The sequence below is a fragment of the Kwoniella dendrophila genome, chromosome 3 (assembly GCF_036810415.1).
Source record: "Kwoniella dendrophila CBS 6074 chromosome 3, complete sequence".
Classification (NCBI taxonomy): Eukaryota; Fungi; Basidiomycota; class Tremellomycetes; order Tremellales; family Cryptococcaceae; genus Kwoniella; species Kwoniella dendrophila.
The window spans coordinates 2,251,455-2,262,687 of record NC_089478.1 but is presented as its reverse complement, the minus strand read 5'-3'; the positions used below and the strand labels follow the sequence as shown (position 1 = coordinate 2,262,687).

The following is an 11,233-nucleotide window of genomic DNA, read 5'->3' as shown; positions in this document are numbered from 1 at the left end:
GGAAAACCCTGGGACGTGACGCGTAGAATGGTAGCTTAGGATGAAGGATGACGAAAAAGTTAAAAAGGCGATGCGATTAAACCGAAGATCAGCACAGCATGTAGGTTAGCAGAAGATATCATGCATGTCGATCTTTTATATGCATTTTTTATGATCATATTTGCATGAGCTTATACCGTATAGAAGAGGAACTTTGAGAGAGGAGAGGTTGCGTTGTGTAGGGAGACACGGGGAAATTTGAGAGAAAAGGTAACTTAGTATTACAGTTAGCCTCAAGTGAATGATCATTTTTTCATCTTTATCTAGAAACTAAATCTTGAGCCAAATGGAGTACTTGGTCTACTACTACCACCAAAGAAATTTGACCAAGTTGAATTAGTTTGAGGTTGTTGAGGTTGTTGAGGTTGTTGTTGTTGTCCTTGAGCCAGAGTCTTTCTGTAAAATGCATTTATAGGTCTTGATTCTCCAGTTTGTTGTGTTAAATAGATATCCCAAGCTGAATCTCTTAAGCCTGTCAAATCCCACCCCAAACAACAACAATAAAAAGTAAGATTGTCAGTGTTTCACTATATTCTTCTATACTACGTTTACAAACGGAAACAGATCTGGCCTTCTGACTCACCTGAATTAGTTTCAACTTTGACTGAACCCCATTTTCTCGAAAAATCAACACCTTGTTGTACAGATAAACAATTACCTTGATTGAAATGATTAATTACACTATCAATTTCTCTTATCCTTTTTACTCCTATCCCAATATCTGATTTTTCAGATTTGAATTTCTCTTGTAAATTTGATCTGACAGATGATAGATGATTTCTTTGTTGCCAATTTAAATTACCACCACCACTAGATAATAATGTATTTACCTTATTAAAATCTGGTATGATTTTTCCGTTTAATAGATTTTTACTTTGATCAATAGATTGTGTAATATCCTTTTTTAATTCTCTCATATATGAACTAAATGCACCTATCTTTGTATGATTATTCAAAGTACTACCATATCGCGGTACATCAGCAGGTAATCTACTTGTCCAAAATCGAGCTCTACTTTCAGCTGTATCAGTACCAGAATTAGTACTCGTAGTATTCCCAGTGAACATAGATCCTCCTAATCCATTAAAGCCAGTACCTAAGCCTGTACTAAATCCAGAATTTACATTGATACCGGGTATACTATTATTGGTAGTTGTGCCATTATTAGTAGTAGAAGTAGTAGTAGGATTCATCGATTCTCTTATGAAATCCGGTATACCCTGCCAATGTTGTGAATGTGGATGCCACATCTGATTGGGACCTTTACCAAAATATATATTGCTTGGCATTGATTGTAAATAAGCTGATTGTGAATAAGGATTATTGAAAATTCCTCCTCCTCCTGGTCCTCCACCACCACCAAAACCAAATGAAGATGGATTATTAAATCCGCCTATCCCACTTAATCCATTGAAACCGTTAAACCCATCATTTGTAAATGATGAATATGGATTAGAATTTAAATTGGAAGCGGTAAATGGATTAAAACTGTTTCCAAACATCGATGATGGGTCGTATGTATTAGGTCTAAAAAATGATCCAGGTATTGATCCTGCTGTTGATGTAGGTCCTTGACTGAATAAATTTCGGAAAGCGTTCATCTTTAATTATAGAAGAAGTTTGTTAATAGTAAAGAGATGGTGTAGTTGGTTTAATGAGATAGTTGTGAATTTTACGTGATGCTTTACTTTATTTTAGATCAGTTGGATAAAGAATGAAGTGGCAAACGGAAAAAATAATTGATATACAGTAAGTAAGTAAGTGATACGTACATGAAGTTGAGTAGAATACTATCTGGATAATTGTGCTTTAGCTAGTCAAAGAAAGGATCACTTGAAGTCCACCAGTTGAAAGGTTATATTCTTCTCTGACTCGATGATGACACAAGGGATATACTATACATCCTTTGCAGCTTTCTGAATATCAGTTTCAACGATCACATCATCTTGAGGATCCAACCGATCATAGAATTAAGGGCTATAAGTCATGTATACATACATACCTTGGTTCTGACATGCTAGCTTTAAAATAATTTAACATACAAGTCCAGGTTCTCTAGATTCCACGGTACAAATCCTCAGTGCTATGACAATCGTCATTTATTTCTTGGTGAAAAACCCTTTCAAAGTACTTTGACCTTTTGGTGCACTACCACCAGAAGCCTTTTTCACAGGAGCAGGATGAGAGCCAGAACTAGCTGGTGTTTTCCTTTCATTATTACTACCTATCGACGAAGTTGAATCTCTTGCTTTTATAGGTGGTTTCGATTGATTAATCGTTTTTGGTTTAGCTTTAGACGTTTTTGTAGGTGGTTCATCGGTTTCCGATGCTGTATATGATTCATCTGTCGAATAATCTTTTGTAACTATTGAGGAATTGGTGCAGTTAGCATTCACTAGTTTCTATAGGATCTGCGTTGGATTCCCAGAAATCTGCTATATGATTTCAACAAGAAGCATAATAAGACATACCCATTCTTCCTTTTTTATCTTCGACAGTTCTACTTTTCTTAACCCTTCTTGTCTTTCTGGTTTTGCCAGTGCTATTGCTACTTTCAGTAGGTTTCTCTCTATCGAAAGGTTCCTCTTTAACCTGAACTTTTTGGTTACTATCGTCATCCGATAAATCGACATCCATATCCATTGACATCATAGCTTCCATTGCTTTTTGATCATCTGATGCTCTAATCATTGATGAAGTAGGTTGAGCTTTCTTACTTTTCGAACTTCCAGAACTTGAAGCTTTCGGAGCAGGTTCATCTTCTTCTGTATCTGAAGTAATTATTCTTTTCTTTTTACCTGATATACTTCCACTTGCAGCAGGTACAGGTGTAGAGGATGAGGAAGCAGCAGCAGCAGCTTTAGTAGTAGAGGATGGAATATTAGTAGCAGTAGTAGATACGAGTTTCGCTGAAGGAGTTGTAGTGGATGTAAAAGGGGATTGCTTTTTAGTATCGACCTATAAGTATAAGAGGTTTTGTAAGCTATCTTTTATATATAAAGGGATAAGTTATAGATAAAATACGAACCTTCTTAACTTCTTCCTTCTTAAGTTCATCTTTCTTTTTGGTATTTTCATCTTTCTTTGTACCCCCTGTTACTTTCTTTGAGCTACTCCAATCCATTCCACCATCTTTCATAGGTTTCTTTTCAGCCGCTTTAGCTATTAATGATTCTCCTGATATCGTACCGTATATTTCTGAATTATGATATTTTTCATGTTGACGTAAAGTAAGATTCGGTATAAGATATTGTGCTGGATCCTATGTGATAAAATGGAAATTCGAATGGTCAGTTCCTATAGCTACATCTATCTGTCGAATATTACTTTATGAAGTGAAGTCAAATTACATTGAAAACATTGTTGATTGGAACTTACGGTTACTGGTGAAGGTGCTAAAGAATGTATATGTATATTTAAAGTATCTTGTTCAAATAACAATTTCTTCTCTATAATTCACAATCCCATCAACAAATAATGTAAAATAATGTTAGAGATGAAGAAATTTATTTCAGGTAAGGTAAGAAATTCACTCACCTTCAAAATTATCTTTCCCAACTAAAACAACACCCCATCTAGGTACATTTTCATCATTCTTTATTAATGAATTCTCATCATTCAAATCTTCCTTTTTAACATTTAATTCTAAATCAGAATTACCAACTAATCCTCCTAATTCACCTTTATCATTACCAACATCATCTTCTTGAATATGATCATCTTCATCTTCAGAATTTCTATCACCTTCAGACATTTCATCCATATCTACAATTCTGACTTTTTGAGTTGATGTTGAACGAATTTGTGTTAATGAGATCAATTCAGTTTGATTTATTTTTGATTCTTTTAATAATGGTCCTGTCAGTAAGTATGTTGGTGATACTGATTCTTCGTTATCTTTATAGTGAACGTATAATAAACTATAAATAAAAATACCAAGTCAAAATAGAACTCATCACAACCTATCGTTCAGATTCACGCCATTTGAATTTCCACTAATAACTGATCATCACATCATATCAACTCACTTCTTCGCTACATTCACATGACATCCTACTTCTCTACTTATATCTCGATAAGTGACCTATACAAACCGATCCATGACATATTAGATTTATTAATTAGGTTTGATTCATGAATTTGGATATTCGATGTGTTCTAAACTCACAATCCTCCTATCATTCTCTATCCACTGTGAAAGCTTACGAATAGCTATTTTATGCTGTTCAGGTGATGCCATCGTAATCTTGCGTTTACTTATGATAAGTTGCAATATGTTCAAGAAATGCAAAATGCAGCCAAAATAACGGGATGTTCAACAGGTGAAATTACTTGAACATGACGCGGTGTGGAGGATGGCGCGTAACACCCGGGAAAACAAAATTACAAAGTAATGTTCCTCCTCAGATTGTGCATGCAATAAATGGACAACAATTGCCAAGGAAATCAACAATGAAGTAGTATGGACTAAGCACGCATGCATGCCATCTTTATTTCTTTTTTACGAAACTTGCCAAAAACAACTATGAATATCTACAACAATTTTTGTAGAGTCCGCTTAGTTGTCTTTGAGTTCTGGAGCGGTGGTACCCCTACTTAAACCTTTAGCACCGGCGTAGACAGCTTTGTCACCGAGTTCTTCTTCGATTCTGAGAAGTTGGTTGTATTCTAAGGGTAGATTTGTTAGCATCAAGTATACTGACAAAAAGGTAAGATTATTACTTACTGGCAACTCGTTCTGATCGACATGGAGCACCGGTCTTGATTTCACTGAAAATAGCAAGTCAGGTCAGCTTAGGCTAGATCAGGTGGAATCAGTCAATTCAAATGCTTACCCAGTCTTAAGAGCGACAGCAAGATCAGCAATGTAGGTGGATTCGGTTTCACCAGATCGGTGAGAAGTCATAACAGCCCAACCGTTAGATTGAGAAAGTTGTACGCTATATCATCGGTTAGCTGAAGCTTGGCTCCTCAAAGCGGCGGTGCAGACTTACGCTTGGATGGACTCAGAGATGGTACCGATTTGGTTGATCTATCGAAATGATTGAGTCTTAGTTTTAGGCTATATAATTGTATGAAAGGAAAATATAACATACCTTAAGTAAAAGAGCGTTACAAGCTTTCTTTTCAATAGCGGTCTTGATTCTCTTAGGATTGGTTACGAGTAAATCATCACCAACGATTTGAATCTTGGAGGTGGTGGTGAAGTGAGTCCAGGCATCGAAGTCATCTTGGTCAAATGGATCTTCAATTGATACAATGTCGTATTTGTCGACGTAAGAGTTGTAAAGGTCGGCGAGTTCTTTACCAGAGAGCCATTTGGAGGAGTCAGAGTTAGGGTTCTATATAAAGTCTATGGTCAGTATAAATCCTTATTTTAGCCAAAATGGAAACTTACCTTGAAGTCAAGATCGTATTTACCATCTTTGTAGAATTCGGAAGAAGCGACATCAAGACCAATTTGGACTTTACCGGTGTAACCAGCTTGTTTGATGGCTTCGGTAAGGAGGTCAAGAGATTCTTCAGCGCCTGATACGTTAGGAGCGAAACCACCTTCATCACCAACGTTGGCAGCTATAATAATCAGATTCGTTAGCTAACAATGTTAACTCGCAGAATATACATTTCTACTTACCATCAATACCGTATTTCTTGGTGATAACCTTTTTGAGAACGTGGTAAGTTTCTGAACCCATCTTTAAGGCTTCAGTGAAAGATGAAGCACCGGTTGGGAGAAGCATGAATTCTTGGAAGGCAAGGGCGTTACCGGCGTGGGAACCACCGTTAATAACGTTGAAAGCGGGAGTTGGGAGAACGTATGGTTCAGATACACCGGCGATACCAGCAAGGTAGGCGTAGAGGGGTTTACCCTATTACAGAAGAACAAATTAGCGGTTTTCAGGAAAGGAGATATTTTATTTACTTACTTGATCAGCGGCACCAGCTTCTGAGACAGCCATGGAAACACCAAGAATGGCGTTAGCACCGAGTTTACCTTTGTTTTCGGTACCATCGAGTTTGATGAGGAAATCATCAATTTCTTTTTGGGAGGTTACTGGGATTTTAGCATCGATAAGAGCAGGGGCAATGGTTTCGTTGACGTTCTTGACAGCGTTAAGAACACCTAAAGGAGAGCAAGAATTTAGTATATAATGTCAAAGCATTGGAAAGATCACAGCTTACCTTTACCGACGTAGTCAGATCCTTTGTCTCTTAATTCGATAGCTTCGTGAGCACCGGTGGAAGCACCAGATGGTACTTGAGCTCTGAATCGACCTATACAGTAATCAAGGCGAGTTAGTTAGATCAGGGAAACAATGACAAAGAGTATTACCATCAACTCACCTTTCTCAGTGTGGACATCGACTTCAACGGTTGGGTTACGTATGATCGTCAATCCATATTACAGAGCGGATTATGATGGACGAAGTGGTAATATAGGGAGAGGGTCAAAGACAAGAGAAGAAACGCAAGGTTAATGTCAGCGCGAGGCTCTTGTCCTTGTGACAGGAAGTACATGTCGCTCAATTTAAGTGAAGGAATGGATAGAGTCTGAAGCGGGAAGAAAGTCCACGTCCCCCAAGTTGAGGGCAATGAAAGGAAGATAAGGTGGAGTGATCCATGATGGAAACAGGTGTAAAGGAGAGAGTAAGTGAGATAGTATCGAAGAAGGGCAAGGTGAGAGGCAAGAAGGAGGGGTGGAGGATGGAACATAAGAAAAAGGAAACTTATCTCTTGAGTCGAAGATCTATTGAAACGTTCTTAGATTAGTAACTCTGAAAACTAAAAACTAGATAGATAAGAGCTCTGTTTTGAGAAAATGAGATTCGGTATACTCACTTGTCTAGCGTGAAGTTTAGTAACAACGGACATTTTTTACTTTTGCTTTATCTTTTTTTCGAAATTGTTGAAGAAGCTAAGAAGAAGGAAAAGAAAGAGAGATAAGAGATATTTTTGAGAATAGAAGATGAAGGAAAGTGGGAAGTGGGATGGAATGGAATGTGTGTAGACGTGAGAGAATTGGGGGAATCAAGGGTATCTATGTTATGAGTCAACTAATCAATTAGTTCGCCAAAAAGGGATCAATTATTACTTGAACAATATGACGAGACATAAAACGTGGTCAAATCACTCTTATAAACAGCGCACTAGGCTTGGAAAATTAGCGATTATAAGGTGCCTAGTTTCCAAAGCGGAGTATACCGTTTTATCGGCAATATAGATTGTATTTCCGACCCCAGACGATACCGCCGGCATCGAAACAGTGAAAACTCGTTTATAACGATTGTTATTGCTCTCAGAACATCCTCGGAACTCCGTACTGACTATTTAACAAGGTAAAAATATTGTGGAGACCCTTTGTTTACATTGACATCAAGGTGTTATTTGGCTTTAACAATAAAGTTATCAGTCCGGGGAAGGGCAGAAAGACGGTACTTAAGATGGGATAAGATCCAGCAAAACGGATATACATGCTTCCGGGGTAAAAGATGGGAACTAGCTTGATCGTTTCGAGCATATAAGGCTATTCCGTACCTGTCAAGCCAGTAAAACCTCGACTGTAACCGTTCCGTTCCCTTCTGATAGAGATTTGAGACTTGATTTAGTAGTGAAATCCTTGGTCTGTAATGAATGTGTCCCTTTGAGATCCATATCATTGTAAGCCACAGTATATGATAGTAAGTAAGATATACTGTCAATGGGTATTTGACGCCTAGTAAGGCGTTCATACTACCGTGCTCACAAAGAAAATCTGACCATGGGATTTTATGACGAAAAACGCTTTGCCGATGAATAGCGGCCCTCCAATGGTCTTTCTCTCATCCCTCTGGGTGGTATTACTCCCATGTTCTGGGCTGTCACTATTTATTGAATGCATCATGTCTCTATAAATTCTATAACACTTGCAGAGTATCCCAGTACGTCAAGATTCTTTTTAACGGTATTTACTAATACAATTTAGGATTACCCGGTATACCTTCTTGTTGTTGGTGATTATCTATTATTGAATCGTTAATTCTATGGTTTCTATCAAAGGAATCTTGTTGATATCCATAGCCTCTATATCTTTGCCATTCTGCATGTTGTTGCCAACCCTGTTGATTCTGTGATTGGGTTTGTCCTATTTCACTTGAATTGTTATTGCCATTGTGATAATTAGGTCTAGCTTCTGGCCATTGTGGTTGTGACTGTACAGGAGTGGAGCGATCCCGTTGTATTTGCGGTGGACTTATAATATCCTCCCTCTGCCAATATGGATTATTCCCTGGTCCTGTTGGCTGAGCTGAGGGGAGATTTGTCTCTTGATTAACATGGTAATGACTGTCAGCAGCAGCAACTGCTGAACCTGGCGAATCATAACTCGATGTATATTCAGGGTGTTGGGGATATGTTCGAGGTTGTCGAACAATTTCACCTTCTTTCAATTTCTGATATGAATTGGTTGATCTCAATGTCGAACTCAAATTACCACTAGGTCTTCTTATTTGTTGTGGTGGTGAAGTGAAATTATCCTGTTGCTGCTGTTGAGTCGCAACATTATTGTTGATGTTAGAGGTGTTATTTGCATAACCAGTTTTGAGTTGTGATAATTCTTGTGATTTATCATGACCTGGGATTGTATCTGGCATAAATCTATTAAACGATGATGAAACCATCAAAACATTAGCGCGTTTTCAACTTTCAACTTAAAAGCCATCTTTATGTATGAATCATCTTTTTTTCGGTAGTATGGGAAGAAAAATAACTTACGTTCTCTGTAATTTAGTTGAAGATGAATGTGTACCAGGTTTACCTCTAATATAGTCAACAAGGAATTTACATGCCAAATAAATTTCTAAACCGAAATCAGATAAATTGATTGTATCCCAAATGGCTTGTAAATAGGTTTTGAATGATGTATGTCTTTGATGTGGATTCTTGAGTGGATCAGTGCTAAAGGAAAATCATAAGTATAACTCATTAGTAAGTTTCTCCCTTGTAACTACGGAACAAGCCATCTAAAATCTGTTATGATGTGGTATACGTTCATGACTGTATAGATTCACATTTCCCAGATTTCAGAAACTCACTAATCAGTCCAATTATATGCCCAACCCATATAAATACTGAAGAAAACCATTTCTACGCAAGTACATAAAGCTGATAATCCATCTGATACATTTGTAGCTGTCCAAAGTGCGGTACCTTTTATGACATTATGACTTTGTAAGATCGAGAAGAGGAAGCCTAGAATAGTCAAGTAAGGATACAGTCGTTAGCTTTCGATGATTTACTGAGTTACTTCAGTTTGGTGGACAAACTGCTAGGTAGACAGACTTACTCTGATAAAAGGTGAAGAAAACAATCAATTTGATAGCCAAGAACTATAAATAACGTATTTGGCATCAGTAATCAATTTAGCTGAACTGTAAATTCGAGCTAGGCTATCTACTAACCTTATTCAGCGGTTTACGACCTTTCAACTCATCTTTACATAGTACGTAAAATACTACTAAACCATATAAAGCTATAGAGATAGAAACGAAATCAACTGCATCAAGGTAAACTTCTGCATAGTGAATCGAATATTCGTCTGGGCATAACTAAAATCATAGTACGATATAAGCATTCGTTTCTGTATCAATAAGTTGTGTAAGATAAAAAGATAGAATGAAACTTACAACTCCATAATAAAGGCATATTATACCGATAATTGAAATTAAAGGTCTTAAAATGACATATTGCATTACGCTAAAACTTAAAGCATGCCAGAAATAAGGTTTCGACGCTCTGAATCTCCAAAAGTTGAACTGAAAAAAAAGTATATTTCAAGCAGAAGCAGAATGAGTCATTTAATTGATGGCCAACTTTGTTTGATGCTGATGATGGATACACTTACAGGAAATCTAATATAAATAAATTTAGAGAGTCAGTTTAATATATAATATACATAAATGCAAATACAACTTTGTATAATGAATTTCCATTTTAGGAACAAGTATTGCAGAACTCACGGAAATTTCTTTTTATCTTTTTCAGCTAAAGCAGTTTGAATTTGTTGATCTGTTGTTCCCATTGAAACTAATTCCATCAATAACATTAAAAATGCTGATAATGTTATAGCTTCGTATGCTGTCTGAAGTGAATGGAAAATTCGTCAATATTTTGTCTCCATCTGAATGAGCAGAACACAGAACGTGATGACTCTGAGCACAACAAGAGGGATATCTGGTATGAAGCGCAAGGCTGATGATCGAATCAAGGTACGTTACTTACTTCTGCTAAGATATAATATTCATATTCTCTATAATATCTATATGAAAAGAAAGAAACGATTGAATACCTGTTCAATTCACGTATTATTAGCGAATGCATCAGACAGATACGGAAGTCATATTCAGCCACAGGGGAGGGGGGAAGGGGAGAAATTCACACAGCAGGCATTAACAATACTCTCATGACTTGTCTTTGTGCTGGTGGATGTTGGTAATTTATCGCTTGCATTGTAAGACTAAATAGTGTTATGAGAGTCGTCTGTATGCGTAAGAAGGTCGGTGAATTATTAGTTTATCATTGGTTCCAAAAATTTCCAAATATTTTAGCTTACAAGAGCAGCACATCCACCTGATACAGCCCATCTAGAAAATCAAATGCGATTAGCTATATTCTCATTAAAATGTATAATTCTTTGAAAGCATAAAATTTACCCTATACGATGAGCATCCCAATGTATACCATCCTATAGGAAGATAGCGAAACGATATGATCAGCATCGACTACAGAGGGATCTAGTGATATGGTATCAAGCTTACAGGACTGAAAAATACATCTTCATTTGCATCCTACATTATTCAATCAATTTCAATTGAATTTACCCATAATGTCGTGAAAGATACCATAAGATTGAATCGCAGTAAGTTTATACGTGATGATTAAAAGCATTATAAGGTAGAATGGGGATATATATATTCGATATTTATCAGCTCCAATCTCTTTTACAACGATGAGATGTAAAATTTGAGAAAGACCTACGGTTATATTCGAATTGGTAGAAGGACAAGACATCCTATTTCTACCATATATTATTGACTATAGCGGATTTCTCTTGATTTACGAAAAGAGGGTTTGATTTCTGATCTCCCAGTACCCGTTCGTCCAGTAATACGGTAATTCTTTTCAATATACACAAAAAATGAATGTTCCCTTCCACTTC

General features: G+C 36.9%; 4 protein-coding genes across 4 annotated transcripts; all 4 read right to left on the bottom strand.

Annotated features, from left to right (window-relative positions):
- Window positions 1–302: 302 nt before the first annotated feature.
- Window positions 303–1,640, bottom strand: L201_003116 (uncharacterized protein; the record flags this gene model as incomplete). Its single annotated transcript, XM_066218877.1, has 2 exons — window positions 303–511; window positions 623–1,640. The coding sequence occupies 2 exons, from the start codon at window positions 1,638–1,640 to the stop codon at window positions 303–305; spliced, it is 1,227 nt and encodes a 408-aa protein (XP_066074974.1).
- A 498-nt stretch (window positions 1,641–2,138) lies between these two features.
- Window positions 2,139–4,279, bottom strand: L201_003115 (uncharacterized protein; the record flags this gene model as incomplete). Its single annotated transcript, XM_066218876.1, has 7 exons — window positions 2,139–2,404; window positions 2,511–2,997; window positions 3,068–3,301; window positions 3,418–3,488; window positions 3,577–3,959; window positions 4,068–4,123; window positions 4,208–4,279. 7 exons carry the CDS (start codon window positions 4,277–4,279, stop codon window positions 2,139–2,141), a joined length of 1,569 nt encoding a protein of 522 aa, XP_066074973.1.
- Window positions 4,280–4,597: 318 nt separating this feature from the next.
- Window positions 4,598–6,912, bottom strand: L201_003114 (phosphopyruvate hydratase; the record flags this gene model as incomplete). The annotated part of the gene is made up of 11 exons (XM_066218875.1): window positions 4,598–4,707; window positions 4,766–4,809; window positions 4,875–4,979; window positions 5,034–5,071; window positions 5,136–5,381; window positions 5,438–5,613; window positions 5,675–5,909; window positions 5,967–6,163; window positions 6,223–6,315; window positions 6,385–6,405; window positions 6,876–6,912. The coding sequence occupies 11 exons, from the start codon at window positions 6,910–6,912 to the stop codon at window positions 4,598–4,600; spliced, it is 1,302 nt and encodes a 433-aa protein (XP_066074972.1).
- A 1,076-nt stretch (window positions 6,913–7,988) lies between these two features.
- Window positions 7,989–11,085, bottom strand: L201_003113 (uncharacterized protein; the record flags this gene model as incomplete). Its single annotated transcript, XM_066218874.1, has 14 exons — window positions 7,989–8,673; window positions 8,791–8,973; window positions 9,111–9,267; window positions 9,362–9,404; window positions 9,477–9,623; window positions 9,702–9,830; window positions 9,920–9,926; window positions 10,035–10,156; window positions 10,297–10,363; window positions 10,454–10,554; window positions 10,628–10,658; window positions 10,728–10,759; window positions 10,833–10,862; window positions 11,053–11,085. 14 exons carry the CDS (start codon window positions 11,083–11,085, stop codon window positions 7,989–7,991), a joined length of 1,767 nt encoding a protein of 588 aa, XP_066074971.1.
- Between the last annotated feature and the right edge of the window lie 148 nt (window positions 11,086–11,233).